Source organism: Protopterus annectens, chromosome 8.part0 (genome assembly GCF_019279795.1).
Source record: "Protopterus annectens isolate FY-2018-M chromosome 8.part0, PAN1.0, whole genome shotgun sequence".
In the NCBI taxonomy this organism is placed as follows: domain Eukaryota; kingdom Metazoa; phylum Chordata; order Ceratodontiformes; family Protopteridae; genus Protopterus; species Protopterus annectens.
In genome coordinates, this window is record NC_056741.1 from 179,463,910 (window position 1) to 179,486,715 (window position 22,806).

Sequence of the window (22,806 nt, forward strand, 5' to 3'; positions counted from 1 at the left end):
GGAAAATACACAGCCATGTATCACCAATAAGTGCACCAGCCTCTTCCTCTTAAAAAAACGGGATTTATTCCAAACACTCTGCGCCAACAAACATAAAAACATCAAATAACTGTAAAACAGTGTAATATTAAGCGCTTTCACTCACTACAATGTGGGCTTCCTCAGAACACTGAAACACTGAGCGAACACTTCCTTTTTGTAAAATTTGGCGCCGCAATTCTCTCAATCAGACTTTTAAAGTCATATACATAACATACACATATTGCAACCTTGTTCCTAAACCGAAGGATATATATGCATATAAACGGCCTGTTTAAACTATAAAATACATATTAGCCAATATATATCAGGTATCTCTACCTAAAAATGTATATTGTGTACAACACATAAAAAAACAAACAGCAATATTTTTGGAATAGGGAAACGTGGTGGCAATTATAATTATATTTAGATGCCACAAATCCACCTGGACTTAATGATTATATCTCTTGCAAACCCATTTTAAAGACATATTAATTTTTTAATTTTTCATTATGAGATCAGGAATGTTCATATTGTTAATCCATATTGTTAATGCTTAAATACTGTTCATATATTCATTAAGTTCATTGAATTTCCCCTGTGGGAGAGCATTCGTCCAGTTTGTAGCTGTTAACAACCAGTATATAGCATTTGTAACATCAATTTTAATCATTTTAATTTTAACAACAATACTTTATCAGTAATTAGTTTTTGGTTTGTATATATTTTTAGGAAATATGTATGTTTTTAACACACACACACACAACTAAACAAAAATATTGTTTTTTTTTTTTTATGTGTTGTACACAATATACATTTTTAGGTAGAGATACCTGATATATATTGGCTAATATGTATTTTATAGTTTAAACAGGCCATATATATGTATATATATCCTTCAGTTTAGGAACAAGGTTGCAATATGTGTATATTATGTATATCACTTTAAAAGTCTGATTGAGAGAATTGTGGCACCAAATTTTAAACAAAGGAAGTGTTTTCTCAGTGTTTCAGTGTTCTGAGTAAGCCCACATTGTAGTGGGTGAAAGCGCTTACCATTACACTGTTTTACAGTTATTTGATGTTTTTATGTTTGTTGGCACAGCGTGTTTGGAATAAATCCCGTTTTTTAAGAGGAAGAGGCTGGTGCACTAATTGGTGATACGTGGCTGTGTACTTTCCAGGAGGAAGCTACTTTTGTTGCATTATGTATAGTATGTTGTTAGGTTAGTTAGGCCTTGTATGGTAATGGGTTAATTGGTGTGAGGAGTAAGGGGAAGTGAGGTAGGGTTAGGGTGTTGCTTACCTTTTACATTATTGTAGTAGGGGAAGTAGTGTCATATTTTGGCATGAGTTTGTGAAGCCAATTTACATCCAGGACAACCTGTAGGTACTCCTGTGGACAGGTAAGCCTTGGGTAGGTTGGTAAGGGTAGTATTTGTTTTATGGCCTTGTGTTGGAAGAGGGGGCAGGTTGGTATTTTTTTTTTTATGGATAATCTTCATAGCATATTGGATCATATAAGGGATGTTGTGAGTGAGAGAATGGAGGGCAAATTGTTTCAGAGAATTTCAAGTTAGGGGTTTCAGCTGCTCTCTGTTTCTGACTGGGATTCACCTCTCTCTGGTGTGGCAGGGATTGAGTGAGTTAGCATGATGGCAGTGTCCAACCTTCTGTGGTTCCTTACGTGTATTCGGTTACTCATTGGTCAGATGATAGGTTCTGAGAAGCTGACTTTGGTGAGACAGTCAGTGGAGTGGCTTTGAACCGAGCAGTCACTGTTGGTTTGCTTTGTGTTGTGGTGGTTATTGCTGTTGGTCCAGTGTTTCATTCCTGCAGCTTGGCTCAGGATGCTACAGTGTGTGTTTGTGTAGTCATAGGGAATTAAGCTTTGCTGAAGAGTGGTAGGAACAGCTTACTAACAACTTCAAACATGAGGACCATATGATACTGAGTTTATACGTGCGATATAATCTTTTGGTGAATTAATATGATTTGCTGTTATTCAGCAATGGTATAAGCTAAAATATCTTAGGAATGAATGGTGACATAACCTTTGAATATTCAACAGTGAGGAATGTAGACTTTTTGACAACCAAAATAGATAAACAGATGGCAGTTTATTGCCCTTTATAGCATACATTCCATAATGGTCTTACAAATATAAGCAAACACATTTTAGAGTTGCATAGATGCATATCTCTCAATAGTGCTATTTGTGGAGTGGGAGTGTGGTGATCTCCTGCTTTTGTGGGCTTTGACGGTTGATTCATGTTGCGGGCAATCACCACATGTGCTGTAAGAAATTTGCCATTAGGGGAGGAAGGGGGCAGTTTAGGGCTTTAGTTAGGTTTAGACAGGGAGATTAGCTAGTGATAGGGAGGTCTTGCTGCAGCGATAGGGGGGGTTCATTTTATATATATAAATAAACAATAAGTTAAGAAATTCAGCTGCAGGCACATGCTCATCTCCATCATACCTTGTACCCTTTTTAAAATAGGATGGCCCTTAATGTCTTACCTTTTGGTTAGGGAATCCAATTGCTTGAACATCCAAATCGAGCAAGACAGATAAATTATGTTATTCAGGTGAAGGAAGAGAACTCAGAAGCACAATGTACATTGTCAGTTAGGGCCTCATTTCTCCCATCAGCAAAGTGGAAAAAATAAAGAAAGAGAAGAGAGAAAAATCAGTTTCCCTTGTGTGGAACAGATCCACCCTCTGCGGCAATGATGGAAAGTTAGAGTTGTAATTTTGCTGGTACCTAAAAGGGGAAGGAGAAGTTTAATGTTCATTTTTAAGTGAACAGTGGGTCCCTGGTGTTTTGGTTCTGTTCTTTGTAGTGATTATGGTCACTGGTGCAATATTATGCAATTACTGCTGTTAATGTTATTTTATTTATTTTTTTCTCCAGATGGCCAACATGCAGAGTCTTTGGCAGTGATGGGAGGAGACAGTGGTGCAGGTATAAGAACTGTTCCAAGAGATCCCAATGCAGACTCTGTAATGGTGGAACCAGAAGGGGAACCCAGCCAAAAGAAGCAATGCTCAGCACCAAGGACTAGGTAGGGGGATCATTCCAAGAGACAGCGGATATCAAAAGAGGTGGCACCAATTGGTTTATCAGTGCCTGAAGAACATTAGGATGGCATATCAGATAATCTACATTGGGTGTTTTGTTAGGCAGGGCAGATTTGGGGAATGTGAGGACAGTTGGGGATGACAGTGAGTCAATAGGGGACAAATTTTATCATGGTTTTAATGGTGGGGGCGCTGCTGAGGAGGTGTTGGGGAATTACGGAGCAAGTGAGAGGGGAAGCAATTAGGAATGGCAGTATAGGGTCTGTCAGCAACTTAGGACTGAGTTCAGAAGTAGGTTCTGATTTTGGCTTACAGCCAGGCAACTAGTTAAGGATGCAGGTGTTGGGTCAAGGAATGGGGACAGTCTTTTTGACACCATACATTCCTTCTTCAGTTAAGAAGAAGATCTGTAAAGGAAAATAAGTAGATGCCTTTGAATTAATTTATGCACAGGGAGTGCAGAGTCTGGTGGAATCAGAGTTGGCCAACAGCAAAGATTTGCTGGCTGCATTAGCAGCATTGTACAGGAAGAAGGTAAGTAGGATATACCCTAGGATGGGGTAACTGGGTATTCGTTTTTGTTTATTACATGGCAGTTTTGTTGGAAAAGGATGTGACTGTGGCTTTGCCACTGTTGGGCTACTTCCTCACAATTGAGGAGGCTCAGTGTTTATGGCCTGGGAATGCCTGGTTCTGGTATGACCAGAGGTTTTGAAAGCGGAAAGCAGTGGATCACTCTCTTTGCTGGGAGGAGCAACACCCAGATATCTGGTTGGCTATGATGATGGATAGTTATGACTGGAGTGCTACAGGAGGAAAGGTGGGAGAAGGGGGATGTGTGTATTTTGGATGTTTAATGCAGGAAGTTGTTCATGGGTAGGGTGCAAGTTCTTGCATATCTGTTCAAGATGTGGGGGGAGTCATCCAGCTGTGCAGTGTGGGCAATGGGAGTTTAACTCTATGACTATGAACTCTATGTTGTAGATGGTGTTTTTTTCTTCCTTCCCAATGATTTCAGAGTACTAAGGCTAGAGGGAATTTTTGAGGGTTATAGGGCATAGTGTCCTTCAAAGGGGCTAGGGAAAGGGGGGAATCACATTCCCTCATTAAGGTGGAGGTTTTGTGGTACGTGCTCTAATGTTTTTCTGTTCCTTCTCTAAAGGAGGAAATACTAGAGGGTTTTTTTGGGAATTTTCTATTAAATCCAAGGTGGCAGGGGATGGGATGGTTTGCAGGAATTTGTGATCAGTACAGAGTAAGAAGGACATCTTACTGAGTTTTATGGAGAAGGAGCATCAAGCGGGTAGGATGCTGGGGCCTTTTCACAGCCCCCCTCTTGAGACTTTTAAGGTTTCTCCATTGGGTTTGTTACCAAAAAAAATTGGCTGGTGAGTTAAGGTTGATTAGCCACTTGTCATATCCAGAAGGGAGCTCTGTTAATGATTTCATTGCAGTTGAGGATGCTAAGGTTAGTTATGCATCTTTGGATGATGCTGTGAAAGTTATTCAGGGTTTCCAGTATCCATGGCTAGTGAAGGTGGATACTGAATCTACCTTTCATCTGCTGCAATTCAGAGAGAGGGAGTGGCTGTTATTAGGCATAGTAGTGGGAAACAAATTTTATTTTGATAAGGCTATGCCTATGGGCTGTTCAGTAGCATGCACAACCTTTGAGAAATTTATTACCATACTAAATTGGATCTGGCAGCAGCGGGTCTATACGCAGAAGGCTGTACATTACTTAGATGATTTTTGATTAGTTGGGGAGGATTTGGAGGGAGTGCATGATGGGTTGCAAGAATTTCTGGGGATGTACTATGAGTTGGGGGTCCCTCTGGCCCAGCATAAGTTGGAAGGCCCAGTGAAAGCTTTGGCTTTTTTGGGTTTATTAGTGGATGCAGAGTAGGGTCTGTTTTGCTTGCCTATGGATAAGATAGGCAGGTTGAAGGCTATGATTGGGGCAGTTGTGGGCAAGGATAAAGTACAGATCCAAATGATTATGGAGCTGTTAGGGCTTTTGAACTTTGCATATCAGGCAGTGCATAGGGCATACATTCTGTAGGTCAGTGGCCTTTTTCTTAAATGGAGGGAAGAGCAAACACCATTGGGTTAAGGTTAACAAGTTGGTATGGGGGGATTTGAGTGTTTAGTTATCCTTTTATGAGCAGTTTAATGGGATTTCATTTTGGCAGACAGACTGGGTTGGTTAAGATGACCTGCAGTTGTTCACGGATGCAGTGGGGGGTATGGGAATGGGAGCATATTTTGGGGACAATGGTTTTCAGCTCATTGGCCATTAGATTGGAAGGAAGATTGGAAAAGGAAGGTTGCATTTTTAGAGTTGATGCCAATTTGGGCAGGATCAGTGGTTTGGAAGGACAGGCTGCGGGGAAAGAGGGTAATTTTTCATTCATATAACATGGCAGTGGGGCAGGTATTGCAGATGAAGACAGCAAGATCTGAATTGCTGTTAGTAGTTTTACATAAGTTAATATTGCAGTTTATTAATTAATTTTTCATTCACACTGGTGCATGTGCCAGGGGTGAGCAATGCATTTGCTGACAGTTTGTCTCATTTTCAGTTTTCCAGATTTTGACAGTTGGCTCCAGGGGCAGAGGGGGTATCAGTAGTGCTCCCAAATGAGGTGTGGCATCTTGGGTTGAGGTAACCAGGAGATTGGTCCTATAATCTTGGGCAGTGTCTACTAGGAATGGGTTTGAGATAGCACTTTACAATTTTGATCACTTTGTTTTATAACTGCCAGAGGAAGAAGGGGTTTGGTTGGAGTAGCTGCTGCTTCATTACTTGGCTCAAGCTTGGGGGCAAGGTAAGGCTTTACAAATGATCAAGTTGGATTTGGTGGTAATTAGTATATTTGCACAGATGACTGATTTGCACAATTTCATGAAGTCTTGGATGGTTGGGTGTATGTTGAGAGGATGGGGAAGAGTGGATGGAGAGCATAGGAATATGTGATGGCTGTTGATGAGGCAGATTTTGAAAGTTTTATTGAGGGGCTTGGCTTTATTGAAGGGTGTGTTAGTTGATTATGTTATGTGAGTTATGTTGTGTGTGTGTGGTTGTATTTTGGTGCATTTTGAGTGTCTGAGTTCCTAGGATCATTAGTTTGGAGGGATGTAATGATATGTTCGGGGACAATTCACATTGGGTTGTGTAGGTCTAAAACAGATCAGTTAGGAAAAGGTGCATCGATAGTGCTCAGAAAAGATAGGAATGTCGGACTTTGTCCAGCAGGTTGGGCTAATGTATTACTGTGGACTCATGCTGGGGGTCTGTATGACTTGTTTTTTCCTTTGTCAGATGGCAGGATGGTAACAAGTTGTCAGTTTATACAAGTCATAGGGAGGGTGTTTCGTTGCATGGGTTTCCCAGCTGACAGGTTTGCAGCTCATTCCTTTCATATTGGTAGGGCTTCAGATTTGGCAAGGGAAGGCAGATCCATTGAGGTTATTACAAGTAAGGAGGTGGTCTTCTAATCCCTTTTTATCTTATATTAGATAAGGAATTTCATTGCATTATTTGTTTACTCTTTTAGAAAATCAGATTGTCATCTTGGGCCATTCCTATATCCGTTTAGTAGAGAGAAGGTTTGCAGTTAGTAAGGATGGAAAGAATTTGGGATTATCTCGGTTAGGTTGGACAGTTACGTGGCACAGGGTTAGAGGCCTTAGGTGTGCTCAACTTATGCCTGAGGTTGAAGTGGTAAGATTACCATTAGGATTTCCATGAATATTGGTTGTACACTCAGGCGGTAATGATTTGAGAATTCTTTCTAGGAAACAGTTGATGGATAAGATGACAAAAGATTTGTGTATGTTGCTGACTCTATGTCCTGGTATGTGTATAGTATGGTCGGAGATAGGACCATGTGTGAGATGGAGGAATGCTGTCAGTTGTCAAGCTTTGGAGGAGGTTCAGAAGTTTGTTATTCAAAGGTTGGCTCAGCAGTTGGGAGATTTAGGCATGTACATGATAGAACATAGAGACTTTAAAGACAGAGATTGTGCATGTTTTTGATCTGAAAGGGTTCACTTGAGTGACATTGGTTTAGATTTATTTAATGAACATTTGACATTGTTTTTACAGGGTTTGGAGAAAGTTATCAGATAGAAGAGGGGGAAACAGCCTGGGAACAGAGTGGTAGGCGGAGAAGAGGGACAGGATTGCCCTCTTCTGTTGCCCCCCTAGGTGATGGTGTTGATGGTAGTGACTTTTGGGATCAATTGAGTTGCTGGACGCTGCTTGATAACAATAAGTGAGTTGTTTGGGCACTACTTATTCAGTAAGGGTAAGCAGGCACGCTGCTCAATGGATGATGTGGACAGTGTGAGTCAGTACACTGCCTGATGGATGATTTGGACAGGGTAAGTGGGTACGCTTCCCTGATGGATGACAGGAAGAAGATGTCTTCAGTTAACTTGTTACTTTTATATGAATAAAGTTATCAGTTTTATTGATTTAATAAAGGTCGTCAAATATCTTTTGGTGTTAAAATGGATTATTGAAAGGGGGCTGGGACAAATGAGGTTTGGAACAAACCAATTTGTCTAGGACCGTCTTTGAGGAGATTAGATTAGGTAAAATGGGAGGTGGGTTGAGTGCATAAATGGCATAAAGGTTATGTATAGTATGTTGTTAGGTTAGTTAGTCTTTGGATGGTAATAGGTTAATTGATGTGGGGAGTCAGGGGATGTGAGGTAGGGTTAGGGTGGGGCTTAGCTGTTATATTACTGTAGTAGGGGAAGTAGTGCTACATTTTATCATCAGTTTGTGACCCCCTCCCTTTTTGTTATGGTGATTTATTTGGATGGATTAGGAAGTGAATATTAGACAGAGGCGGAGAAGAGGGACAGGATTGCCCTCTTCTGTTCACTCTCTAGGTGATAGTGTTGATGGTATTGATTTTTGGGATCAAGTGAGATGCTGCACACTGCTTGATAACAATAAGTGAGTTGTTTGGGCACTACTTATTTAGAAAGGGTGAGCAGACATGCTGCCCTAAGGATGGTGTACAGGGTGAGTCAGTATGCTGTCCTGATGGATGATTTGGACAGAGTGAGTGGATACGCTGCCCTGATGGATGACAGGAAGAAGTTGATGTCTTCAGTTAACTTGTTACTTTTATATGAATAAAGTTATCAGTTTTATTGATTTAATAAATGTTATCAAATGTCTTTTAGTGTTAGTGTGGATTAGTAAAAGGGTGCCAGGACAATTTGCATTTTTACACTGCCATTGTCAAAAACCTTAAAATACCTGAAATGAGTCTTAAGGATTCTTAACTGATGATTAAGAAATTATGGAAGTAGAAACAAAGGTTAGGAGAAAAATATTGTACGTGCTTCATTAATGACACCTGACACACACTGTGTCACATTGATTTATGATTATTTCTTTGTATTGATAAAATTGGCCATTAATAATCCTGCCATAAACGTCATGTTTAGGTTATCCACAATGTTAAAAATGCACTAGAAAACATCATAGTTATCTACACCATATAATTTCAGTATTCATTCATGTCCCTGTACTTATTATTCTAGGGATGGAATATGCAATCCCGTTTTCAATATAATTTCACAAACATCAAAACTAGTCATTGTAATTTCTAAACAATGGAAAAACCTTTACCAGGTATTTTTAAATCATGAAGTTCCTTTCCTTCACACACAGATTGAATGTTATTGATGAATCTGGCAAAATTGTCTTTGTTTTCTTGCAGTTCGTTATTAAGATTTCCATAACGAATGTTAAGGTTCACACAGTTCTTATCTTTTTCTGCAAGATTCTGAATTGACTGATGTAGGTTTCTTGACAACAGAGCATCTGGAAAGGAAATAAGAAATGTGCAGATTTCAAAATGCAGGCAGGGATACATGGCAAAAGCAACAAGTGGAAAAAAGTTTAAATTATTTGCACCTAATTCACATTGCAGTTTACATTCAATCAGATTCAGCTTTCCATCCTAAAGTTTATGCCATAATACACATACATCAAAAAGAACTACAGACAATGCTACCAGCTGAAGATAGGTTCATAGGTTCATAGGTTCATACTAGGCTATCTGTCCTAGGGCATTTATAAGCCTAGCCAGAGTGTCTTTGGCTTTCGCCACCCATTTTAAATTAATTTTGCTATGCCCTTTTTCGGGGTTAGTATACTGTGCCTCTGTCTAACAGTGACACAGAAGTGAGTAAACCTACGATCTCCCATCCACTCATCAAGATTCCTTTTGAAGAGAGTCAATGATGGACTCTGCCTAACCTGGACTGGGATTTTATTCCAGAGTGAAGGGAGCCTCTGGGTTATGAATCTGTCCCTCCAGCATGTCCTATTTATTTCAGTGCTGAGGTTCAAGTCTCTCGAGCACGTAGCTCGATGGGATTTGGATTTTCTGAAGTGAAGCATGTCCATTAATTCCGGGTTGGACATGGCTTTATACGTCAGGCACAGATCACCTCTGAGCAGGCGGCATGCCACTGAGTATAGCTGGAGTTTCTTTAACTGGGCAGCATATGGCATCTGTTTGAGCCCTTTGATCCTCTTGGTGAGGTACTTTTGGGTTCTTTCCAGTTGCTGCAGGTGTCTGGTAAGGTACATCCCAAAAGAGGCATTATACTCAATTATGGGCCTGATGGGGAATGAGAAAAGAGGCACGATGACCTCCCCTGATCTAGATGTGAATCCTTTCATGATTAGGTGGGCTATATAAAATGTTTTTCTAACCACTTTGGCCACGTGGTTGTCAAATGAGAGATTGCTATCAGCTTGGGTCCCCAGGTCCCTAATTACGTCTTCCATACTTAATGGATTACCACCTATGTGGTAATTTGTGGGCACTTTGTTTTTGCCAAAGGGGATGACTATACACTTTTTGGCATTTAGCTTGAGGCCATGGCTCTGGCACCAGTTGTCTGTTTCTATGAGGCCCTTTTGGAGGATGCTTGTGTCGGCTGGAGAGTCGATTATGGCACCCAGTTTGCAGTCATCTGCAAACTTGGTCAGCCACAGTCCTTCCGTGTTGGCCTGTACCTCCGAGAAATATATACCGAACAAAAGAGGTCCCAGGACTGAGCCTTGTGGGATGCCACTTGTAATTGGTTTGGAGTCTGACATGGCTCTAGCAATTCTAACCATGTGGGTTCTGTCCTTGAGCCACTTTGCAACCCATCTAGAGACATAGGGGTTTATATTTAAGCTGGTGAGCTTATCTATAATGCCCGAGTGGGGTATTGTTTCGAAGGCTTTTGCGAGGTCCATGTAGGCTATGTGGACCACTTTCCCCTCGTCAATGGCCTTGGTGACTGTTTCAAAGAAATTGACCAGGTTTAAGAGGCAGGATCTGCCCTTAACAAAGCCGAACTGGGTAGGATCCAGTGTCTGTAGGTCCCCAATATCTTTATTTATGAGGTCTATGATGATCCTTTCCATAGCTTTGCAGACCAAGCTAGTCAGGCTTATGGGGCGATAGTTTCCAGGGTCCGTTGAGGCACCACCTTTGTGGAGAGGGACCACTGTTGCTGTACGCCACTCTTTGGGTACATATCTTGTAGTAAGGCTGAGATTGAACAGTAGTTTTATGTTTGGGCTTAGCTCTTCTTGGAGTTCATGTAGGACGCAGCCCGGACACCGCCTGGTCCCATTGATGCTGTGTTTTTGCTTTGGAGAGGGCGGCTCTTACCTGAGCATCTGAGATGTCAGGGGCAGCACTCTGCTGGGATAGATATTTGACCTTTGGTGGGGAGTTTGCGCTGTACCTGTCAGCTAGGATGTTGGCAATGTCTGTGGGTTCGGTATATTTTTGTCATTTTGGACTAATTCTGAGCATATCTGGGAATTCTCACCCAGGTTCCTAACATAACTAAAGAAAGCCTTGTGATTATCCTTAGTGTCCTGTGCAATTTTTCTCTCGAAGCTGACCTTAGACGATTTTATGAGTGCCCGTAGTTTTGCTAATACTGATCAGAGATGCCTTCCCTTTTTGGGATTTTTCTATCATGTAGTAGCTTCCTCCTTCTATTGCATAGTTTGTTTATGGCTGGGGTCCACCAGACAGGAGGCCTGCCTTTGGAGGATTGGGTCTTGGTTTTATTTGGGATTGCATGATTCATGCATTCCTGAAGGTGTTCATAGAATGTGTTTATAAAGGATTCTGCGGTCTGGGCCGTATTTTCCACAGGCCCGGGGGCTTTGAAGGATTCCACCTCGGTTTTGAGGAGTGTGAAATTTGCTTTAGAGAAGTTTTTCACTGTGGTTTTCTGGGCAGGGGGTGGGGTCGGGATGTGAATATCCAGTGAGATTAGTTTATGGTCTGATCTTACCAGTGAGGGATACACTTCTGGTCTGGAGCATAGAGTCCCCATATTGGTGATAATCAGGTCCAGTATGTTTCCCCTCTTGTGGGAGTGGTAACAAGTTGTTCCATAGCATTTGAGTTTATAAATTCTAGGAACCATTGGGCTAGGGTGTTAGAGCTAGAGTAATGCTCCCAGTCTATGTTTGGGTAGTTGAAGTCACCCAATATAATGGTGTTTGGAGAGACCTTCATATTTTCCACTGTTCTCAGGAAGGCCGAGTGGGGTTCCTGGGTTTGGGAGGGTGGTCTGTAGCAGGCTATAAACTGGAAGGCAGCTTTACCCACTGTTAGTTGCACATGGATAGTCTCTGATGCTTCGTGCTGTGCCACCAACCTGGAGATGTAGGTATCTATGACGAATATTGATACTCCCCCTCCTTTTGTGGTTCAGTCCAAGTTTTGGGGCCGAAAAGTATGGTATGAGGTATAACCTGGTAGTGCTGGGGTGCTCTCGGGAGCCTTGAACCAGGTTTCTGTTACTGCACAGGTATCGATGTTCTCCATGCTAAGGAGAGTTTTGAGTGTGTGCATCTTGAGGTTTAGACTTCTGGCATTGAGTAGCATTACTCTAAGTTTCTTATCCCTTGTGATACCTATGGAGGTGGGTTTGTCTTTTGAGCCTTGCCTAAAAAAGGCACTGTGGGGATATATGAAATATATCACTCTGTCCCTACAATAAAGCACTTTTGAGCAAAAATAGCTTTCGTTCAAAAGTTAGTCCCAGATTTAATAAACTCCATGTAGGAATAGTGTTATTCCTACATACAATAAATGGTATCCATGTCCACATCTCCCTCTCAGCAGTGCACCATGCATATTAATGAAGGCACGCTACTGAGTGGAGCAGTGTACATTGATACTGAATCAGTTCTAGGGGGTGTGTTACAGTGCTCGCAGATATGTAACATGCCCCATGTACTTTCAAAGTGAAGTGCGGCACTTTACAATAAAGAAAGCATCCTTGGACACTTAAATGAAGAATGTGAAGTGAATGTAATGCAGGGTGTGTGTTACAGTATCTGTAATACACCCCCTGCATTGTGAAAGTGCCATATGGCACTACAAAAATGAAGAAAGTGTCCTTGGACACTTTCATTAAGAATATTAATGAAGGTGTGCTACTGAGGGGAAGCTGTGTACATGGATACTGAATCAGTGCTAGGGGGTGTGTTACAGTGCTTCTGTAGATCTGTAACATGTCCCTTACACTCTTAAAGTGACGTACAGCACTTTACAATAAAGAAAGTGTCCTTGGACACTTAAATGAAGAATGTAAAGTGAATGTCATTTAGGGGGTGTGTTATAGTATCTGTAACCCCCCCCCACTTATTTAATAATTTGAAGTGCATTGTTTAATCTGTAACTAATGGCTAATTTTTTCTATTATTTCTTTTTCTTCAAAGTTTAAGTGTAGCTGAGAAGGTTTGCATGGCACTTTGCTCAGCAGTGTTTAAAGGTATCGAGAAGCTATATAGAAATGCATAGCTGAAACTTTGAAAGCCAAGTTAGCTGAGTGGTTAAAGTCATGGCTTCATGTGCAGTAGGTGCATGGATTGAATATCAAGAAAGGACGTTCAGATTTTACATGGGAAAGCATTTTTATTTTATTTATTGATGTAGTTATTAATATTTGTTAACCAGGGTAGTGTAGCTGGTTCAGAATCCCAGTGTCAGTGGAGATATAAGGTGAAGACCACCAGTTAAACACTAGTGTGTGATCCAGTACAGTCACACCCAAAGGTAACGTAATAAAAGCACATGGGGGGGGGGTTATGTAAAGTAAAATACATACACTTGATAATAATGTATCAATAATAAGTAACTTATATCCAATTATGTTTTAAATGAAAAATATTGTTTACCCTTAGCTCAGTTTTGCTAAGCACTGCTAAGCCAAGCTAAGCAATGCTTAAACAGGACCTGTCTGAGCAATACTTAGCAGTGTTTAGATCTTCTTAGCTGGTGTGAGCATTACTAAGCAGTCCCATTCTATGCACTCCTCTGCTCAGTTGAACAGATTTGTGCACCGCTAAGCACTGCTAAACATTTGTAACTTTAAGCTCTGCTCAACTCAGCTTAGTGGGTTTGCACACTGCTGAGCTTTTCTCAGCATTTTTGAAATTGGCCCACTGGTAGCAAAGGGCAGGAAAATGGCCATACTTAAACCACACAGGTGGGAATGCAGGCAGAACCTGTTAGAGTTTGATTTGTGCAGGAACTATGGCAAATGCTGGAGAAGGAGCACACTTTCAGGCACAGAGCTAGGGCATATTGGAGTCCAGAGTCATGGCTGGAATCCTTGTGAAGAACATGATGGCAGACTGCTGCAGAGCCAGTACAGGGCTCAGAATACAAGTCTGAGGCCTGTGACCATCTAGCACGTGAGCTCACCAATGCCACTGGCATTCCCCACACTGGTGAATAGTTCCATCATCATTATGATGACCTGAAACAGAGGAAGGGGGTGCTCTTGGCCCAATGGATCCAAAATGCTCGGGCCCAGAATTTCCAAGAAGTTTGTAAGTATATAAAGTGTTACTTTATCAAATTGTAGTAGGAATATCTGATAGACAGGTATGCATAATGGTGTGCCCCCCCCCCCCACAGCTGCAAAGGAGAGGGCTTGTAACATTTAGGCCCATGCTGGACATCAGGTGAGGCTGCAGCAACAGTGTGGTGAGTACAGATCTAACTTGCAAGATATAGTACAATAAATAAGAAAGTGTAATTGTCTACAGCCGTTAAGTATAGTGTGTTCTGAGTGTACTGAATAAATGTGTTGATAGACCAACACTGATATAAGTATCTAATGCCCTGTACTGTGTAATACAGATGAAGACAGCAAACAAGCTACTATTGATGAAACAAATTCAATACTGTACTAATACTGTGTAGGAATGAATCTGGTAATATAGTACACTGTGATTACTACTGCGAAGGTAATAAATGACATTCATTCATCATCTACAGGATATGCAGTATAACTGAATTTAGAATTTTGGATGTAATAAACCACTGTGTCATGTTAACCACAATTAAAGTCATTAACACAAACTGTTGTTTTTAATCTGGTCTGTTTTTGAAGAAATACAAGTGTACAGGTGTTTCATAGCAAACATGGCTATGAGGGCATGAATTCACTGAAGATTGTCCGATAACCAGCTGTTATGCAAAACTGTAGAGTGTGGAGCTGTAAAACAAGATACAATGAGATTTGATATATGTTCTGCACTAAGATCTGAACCTTGAACAGTAATGTGTAATGCATTATAGTGTGTTCCCTGCAGCATTGTCTTGTGTTAACCTTTGCATTTCAGCTATATGTACTGTAGTCCTGAATATAGGTATGCTGATGCAGGCAAGTATGAGAAAGTAATAGGTGGAGACTAGAAATATATGATGTGCAAATGTATACGGGTCAGGTATGCAACCCAGCACCCTGCTATGGTCTCTACAGATCACACATATTCGCATCCACTAGGGGTTAAATGTGTACACCTGCATTCAAAGTACTACAACACAGTACACTAACTATCTGTCATGCATCAATCTCAGGCATTTATGTTCAACTGTCACTACGGTCTTCTGTGACACTCCATTTATATTACAAGGTCAGACTGTGTAACCAAGTGAGTTTTAGGCACAAACCAGTCCAGCATTGGACAGCAGTACCCCCATATCTTAGTATGATAAGAAATAGATATGGTGTTTATTTTTGCACACACACACACACACACACACACACACACACACACACACACACACACACACACACACACACACACACACACACACACACACACCATGGTTTGAATCCAGGGACTGGTACTAAGATGTTTTTATAGTTGCGCACAAGTAATCCTGAATATTTCTAGAAACAGTTAGTGTTAACAGATATTTTCTCCAAAGGGCTTACAGGTAAAGAAATGCGTGTAGCAACTGTATGAAGGGTATACTAATAAACTGTGTACAAATGTTCCAGTGTTCAACCCCATGCCTACAAATGACAGCAAGATAGGTATATATACCATGCACTCTTCCCGATACATGTCTCTCAAGTGTCATGCGGTCATGGCTAGTAATCACTGTTGCCAATAACCTTAGACACAGATATAAATCCATTTGAAGAATGTCAGTAGCACACTTACACAACGTCAATGTAGGGTACACCTTGTTACTCATATATGTAACCTTGACATTTACAAATCCCCTCTAGTCGTGTACATAGAGTTCTCACACTTTGCCCCATACTATTCCAGGTTGACAGAGTAACAGGTATGTGCATGCTACAAAAGCTATAGGCCATAGGTAGATGTAAAGTGAGGGCAGTACTGTTGTGAAAAATATAGACTATGTACTTGTTAATGGACTGCTTTTCTTTCCCCCACCTCTTATCTGCATCACTAAATATTATTCATATACTGCTGGTATGTTGTTCTCAAAACCTAATGTCGGGACCTGTTTTCTACTACTGTTCATATATTTCAATGGTTGCATTCTAACATACCTTGTCCAGATTCTGCTGTTGTTGGCCTGCTGCCATAACTATTACTGGCATGTTGTTCCAGTACTGACTGTTATTCCATTTATGCATGTGTTCTGTTTGCTATGCAATTTTTTCAATTCTATTGTTCTGGGTTAATTGGAACACCCATGCATGCTGTTATAACTAATGTTGAAATGTTTTGTTCATGACTAACCAATACACTTTATCAAACCTCAACAATATAGCACTTTCAGGTAGGCAGATCCCAGTGGATCCACCTGTCCCACTTCATCTGGCAACAGCACTGGGCCCCAGCATGTCTGGGACCTTACCTTGGGCTGCCTCCTCTGCTAGTCCTACACCATGCTCGGGTGGAACCGTCTCAGGGTACAGACCCCATCCCCCCCGGGCGCAGGCACAAAGAGGACCCTGTTTCCAACAGTAGTTTTGAGGTATAATGCGCAGGGTCATCCAGCGTGATATGGATGACTGCCTGCACCAGATCGAAGGAAGACTGGTGAACCTCGAGGGGCAGGTTGGTCTCGGCGTCCAGCCCCCAGCAAAGCCATCTTCAGGGCCATGAAGGGACAGTGGTAATACCCATGGGCGAGGACCTCAGTCCTATTTTTTCCATCTGGGGGCATGTGGTCCTCTGATTCCCAACCACCCTCCTTGTCCAATGTGTTTACCCCCCTCATGTGTCATATACCTCCCCTGTCTGCTGTCTTGTCTGTTTGCAAAAGAAACTTCTCCTACCCAACTTACCTCCCCAAATGTACCTAGAACCCTTCCCCAACATTGCACTCTCTCCTTAAAAATAATTGGGGGGGGACTGCCCCCCCAAAAATCTCATCCCATGCATAGCTTTCCATTTCGCCCCCACATACACTGAGATTAATCAATTTACCCATGAATTACTCAACAAATGTATGTCACCCACACACCCTCCCTGTGGGGTGGGATGCTCTAAATTCCAAATTGTCCACATCATTCACAGCTGTTGCTGCACAAGAAAGGGAGAGCTATTATCATTTCATACACCTGTCCTGCACATACCTAACTGCCTTTCATAATGTTTTTTCCCCCTGCTTGCCCCCATTTCACCACTTTCCTATCACATTTTTTTCCTTATTTTTTGGAAAATAGCATGGGTTTAAGCAGGGATAAGCAGCACTAACTGAAGCTAAGCAGGACTAAGTGCTGCTTGGAATTACTTAGCATCACACAAACATGTGCAAACCTGCTTACAACTGCTTTAATCACTCTATCTCATTCTGCCACTGTTCTGACAAGCAACTAAATAACCTGTTCTGGCAACTCTTGAACACAGGACCCTGTGTACTAGCATCAGAGCAATACAACACTACACCAAATCAGATCTGGGGAATTAGTAATGCTTTTGTAAACATATCATGCAGTGCAGTCATGTAACATTAGAAATTCAAAGCTGATAAATATTGAACCCAGGACCTTCTGAACTACAGTCACACCAACAAATCACTACACCAAACCATCTGTGGGGAATTGTTGCTGCTTTTGTAAATATATCATGCATTGCAGGGATGTAATATTAGGCAAAAAGGACACCACTAACAAATTATGAACCCAAAACTGTCTGAACGACAGTCAGAGCAACATAGAAGTACGCCAACTGACCTCTGGGGTGCAACAACTGTTTTTACAAACATATCCCGATTGCCTGTCACACAGTACTCCTATATACAGTGGCCCAAATCACCGTGTACTTGGGCCTCTGATGCAGACACAGAACCAGTACACAGACAAATAAATGCTGCTGGATGTATGGGTGGCCTACTTTATCAGGTAGAGCTGACAACTGCACAGACTGTTGCTGAATACCCACAGTTCTGCCCCCAAGTGATGTGGACATCCTACAGAAAGGCTCACTGTCATCATAAAACCTACTATGTGATGTAGACATCCTACAGAAAGGCCTCACTGTCATCATAAAAACTACTCTGTGTGCTGAAATACTGGCAAGGCAGTGCAGATTGGGGTTACAAAATCATGACAGCTCAGTGTCACACATGATACCCGTCAGAACACACATGTCCATGCTAATCCTGTGTTACGTACTATATACATGCACATATGTCTTACAAATACACCTGGCATAATAATGACTTGGTAGCTCTATGTGTTACATTTCTAGAATCTGTCACATCTAGATACCCACAGTCCTGGACCACAGCCCAGTCTGTGGCATGACAACTGCATGCATGTCAATACAACATAGGAATACATGAGCCATTCAATGTCCAGCAAAACTGGTTGCTCCTGCCACAGACAATACCACCCACAGTTGCATGATAAAGGCCTGCAGGGTGGAACACATTTCACAGTTATGAATATGTGTACTAAATGTTGCCTACCAACTACTTACTTCAGGCCTAAACACCTAGAGCAGGGCATCTACACAACAGACAAACATAAAGGGTTGGGGGAATGTTTTGGTTTTAAAGGACATGTGTCACAGTTTCCCCATACAAACATATAAAGCTGATAGATCAGCATCAACTGTAGCGGCATGCATAGTCAGATAGAAAAGAATGCATGACACTCACATCTGCCTGTCTCCTTACTTATCCCAACACACATTTACACAGTACAGTGCTACGGAATCCAAAAGTCTGTTAACAATGGCCAGACATAGCATGCAAAACTGTGGACATAACTCATCAAACCAAACAGTGGACAGTATTACCACATACTCTCTGTGATGCTGTAGCTCCCACACCTCAATAATGTCCTCCTCATAGGCCAGGAAAAGGGGCATGGTCCCAAAACATGGACTACATCTCCAAAGGCAGTGGTCTCTCCATATTCATAAAGGATATGCACATCTCCAGACTAGTAGCCCAGCATAATGCATCTGAGATACTTCAGGTACAACTAACATTGGGTAAGATGGTAAGCCTGCTATAGGTCACCAAACATGTCCCAAGACTCTCACTCCACGTTCCTAAATACCCTGGAAACTATTAGGGTCCAACCGAACACACTCATACTAGCTGACATCAACTACCCCTCCATCAACTGGGAAAACTACTCATTCATCAATACACTGGCCCAACGCTTCCTGGAATTCATCATTTCCAATGCCTTTGACCAGCTCATTCTTAGCCCCACCAGAGGAAGCGATATCATTGACCTGGTTACTACTAACATGGGCAACCATTGCTCTACACCAATAATCAATTCCTCACTCATTAGATCCGACCACAAACTAATCAGCATGGAAATCAACATTTCACTCTCACACACACACACACACACACACACACACACGCAAAGGTAACCACCATGAAAAACTTCTCCAAAGCTGACTTTGAGCTCCTAAAAACAAAGGTGGCTAACTTCACGGCACCCATGTCAATGGAAATTAGATGCATGACTGCCAAATCATACAACAGTGCACTGTACGAACATGTACATAAATGCATGGAACTAGACATACCCAACAGAACCAAGACGCTCTCCTCCAAAAAAAAAGGAAGCCAATCTGGTGGTCCCCTGCCATCAATAAACTCTATAATAGAAGGAAGAAACTATTGCAGAAAAATGTGAAGTCCCAAGACTGGAAATACTCCCTTTTTAGCCTCAACAAAAAGTTGAAATCCCTCATCAAAACCTCTAAAGCTAGCTATGATGGCAGAATTGTGGCAGACACAAAAAAAAAAAAACACAAAGCCTTCTATAGTTATATCAAGAATCTCCATGGCAATACTGCACAATGATACCTCCAATACTGAGCCAACAGATATTGCCAACATACTGGCTGACAGATTCAGTGCCAACTTTACCTCCCCCCCAAAGGATCAATCACAATACCGGAGGAATGCCATATCCCCAGCATTACTGCAGTACAGGTAAAAGCTGCATTGTCCAAGGCCAAGAATACAGCTTCCATGGGACCCGACAATATCCCTGGATGTGTTCTACATGAACTACAAAGTGAACTTGTACCACATATGTGTGCCCTGTTCATTCACAGCCTCAACTCAGGCTTTGTCCCTACCGAATGGCGCAATGCTACAGTCATCCCTCTCCATAAAGGGGGAGCGACTACATACCCTGGGAATTATCACCCCATTAGCCTGATGAGTCTGATATGTAAAGCTATGGAGCACATCATCATGGACCTAATTAACAAGGATATAGGGAATATCCAAACTCTACATCTGACTTAATTTGGTTTTGTGAAAGGTAGATCATGCCTGCTCAACCTGGTTGACTTCTTTGAGTCAGTCACCAGAGCTGTGGATGAAAGCAAGGCAGTTCATACAACCTACCTCGATCTGGCCAAGGCCTTTGATACCATTCCCTACTCATGAATTACTGATAAACTCACAAAACTAGGCATCAACCCCATATCACTAGGTGGGTTGCAAATTGGCTCACAGATAGAACCCACAGTGTAAAGTAGCGGACTCCAAGTCAGACTGCTGATCAGTCACAAATGGAGTCCCACAGGGATTGGTCCTGGGTCCTCGTCTGTTTGTCATCTACTTCTCATAAATCCAGGCCAACATGGAGGGACTATGGTTGACCAAGTTCGCAGTTGACTGCAAGCTGGAAGCCATTATTAACTCCCCAAGTGATGTAGACATCCTACAGAAAGGCCTCAATGAGACCAATGACTAGTGTTGAAACCAATGGCCTTAAGATTAATGCCAAAAAATGCATCATCCCGTTTGGGAAAAACTTAGTTCCCACTAATTACTACACCAATGGGAGCCCACTGAACATTGAAGGTGTTATATGAGATCTGGGGACACAGGTTGACAGCAACCTCTCCTTCGACCACCACATTCCCACTGTGGTCAGAAAGTCCTTCTATGTGGCACATCTCATTACCAAAATTTTTGCATCTAGGAAGAAAGAGATCATCATCTCCCTCTACTCTTCCCTCATTAGGCCAATCATCGAGTATAATGCCCCATTTAGCAAGTACCTCACTAGACATATGCAACAGCTGAAAAAGCCACAAAAGTACCTCACTAAGAGGATCCTAGGCCTTAAACACATGTCCTACATGGACAAACTCAAAACACTCCAGCTATTCTGTCTCATATCATCTACTAAGAAGCAATATCTGCTTGACTTACAAAGCCATGTGTGACCCTGGTCTGTTCGAAATGCTACATCTAAAGAAATCCCAATCCCTCCACACCACACACTCCAGAAACCTCAACCTCATTACCACAATCAACAGAACATGCTGGAGGGACAGGTTCATAATCCAGAGACTGCCCATGCTCTAGGATAGACTTCCCATACATGTCAAACATAGCACCTCACTGGCCCTGTTCAAGATAAATCTTAATGAGTGGATGGGAAATAGAAAGTTCACCCTGGGGATCACTCCAGTGGCTCTACTTGATAGATGCACTCTGAACTAACATCGGGTGGCATGATGCCAGTGTACATCTATGGGCTAGGCTTGTAAAGGCTCCAGGGCCATTAGCCAAGTACACACCTATGAACCTATGAATCTATGAACATGAAGGCTTTTATTACAGCACTGTGTTGCCATGCCATTGGCTAATGGAAAGGCAACACCGCTGTTCTGGATGCAATTAGCGAGTGGGAGTCACAGATTGGTGCACAGGGCATCACCTGTTCATGAGCATTACCTACAAAAGGCAAGCTACTGCCTATGATAAACTGATCTGACACTTTCTTCATGAAGATAGACTGCAATTCTTTACAATATTACAAGTGTATTTCTTCTGACAAAGGAGTACAGAACTAGACCAGGTATGTCATACAATTAAGCATGTAATGGAATGCAGATGGGGGGATGCAGTCATTGGAAATAGGAATTTAAACAGTAGGTCTCAACAATACTTTCTGGTCTGATATGTTGCTGTTAGTCTGCAGTTCAGCACCTATGGCCATCCCTGATGGCTCTGTATGCAGTGACATAGATCACAGCTGTGGCCCTGAGTCACCCCAGCAATGGTCAGCTCACATATGACTACTACTGGATTGTCTGTAGTACAATACTGACTGTGACACTGCTAGCCCAGCTAAATGGAATTTTCTAAATAATCATATGTCATTTGTGAAAATTAGTACAATTCATATGCTTATCTTACAAATGTAAGAAAGCTATATGTTATGTTCATAGGTTCATAGATTAGTACTAAGCTAACTGCCCTTGCGAGCCATTTTAAGCCTAGCCATTTATCCCTTGTGAGACTCAAACCCTGCACCTTTTGCTTGCAAGGCAAACACCTTAACCATTACTGCTGCAGATGTGTATGTTGAACTATATGTTATGTACTGAGCTATACCGCCCAACTGTCCAGATTTTTGTAGAATGCCCACATTTTTGCCTCATATTTTAGTCAGTTTCTCATACATTTGTGTTTTGTCTGGCAAATCACTGACAAATCATTAAAGACTGAAGTCATAAAATAATAGCACACATTTCAATGTCAGATATCATATCCTTCAGAAAAGTCATGCAAATTTAAAACCTGTTATTCTATGAACTTTCTAAGTTTGTAAGAGCAATATTTAAAAAGTGTCTCTATTTTGGGGCCTTTGTCACCCTTTTATTTGTGCCTTTGTCTAGATGTCTTGTTCTAAGATATTGAGAGGTATGACTTAGCTTCAAGAATGTAACCACAGTGTACCATACTGGAAAATAACAGAAATGTATATAAACTATTACCTGTGCAAATGTATGTATTAATAGTAGAAGTTGGAACCTTGAACATAAAGAGATAACTTGCAAAACTTCAAGAAAATAAGCTGTACTTGTTTTACAAATGTACGTAAACAAAGGCTTTCAAAATAAGCAGATGAAGA

At 41.6% G+C, this 22,806-nt stretch overlaps 1 protein-coding gene across 1 annotated transcript in view; it reads right to left on the reverse strand.

The window, feature by feature from the left end:
* Nucleotides 1-22,806, reverse strand: part of LOC122808694 (low affinity immunoglobulin epsilon Fc receptor-like) — a 565,014-nt gene that overhangs the window by 414,917 nt on the left and 127,291 nt on the right. The window contains exon 4 of the mRNA XM_044079682.1: nt 8,756-8,950. Coding sequence (XP_043935617.1) covers nt 8,756-8,950 — 195 coding nt within the window. The remainder of the gene's footprint in view (nt 1-8,755; nt 8,951-22,806) is intronic.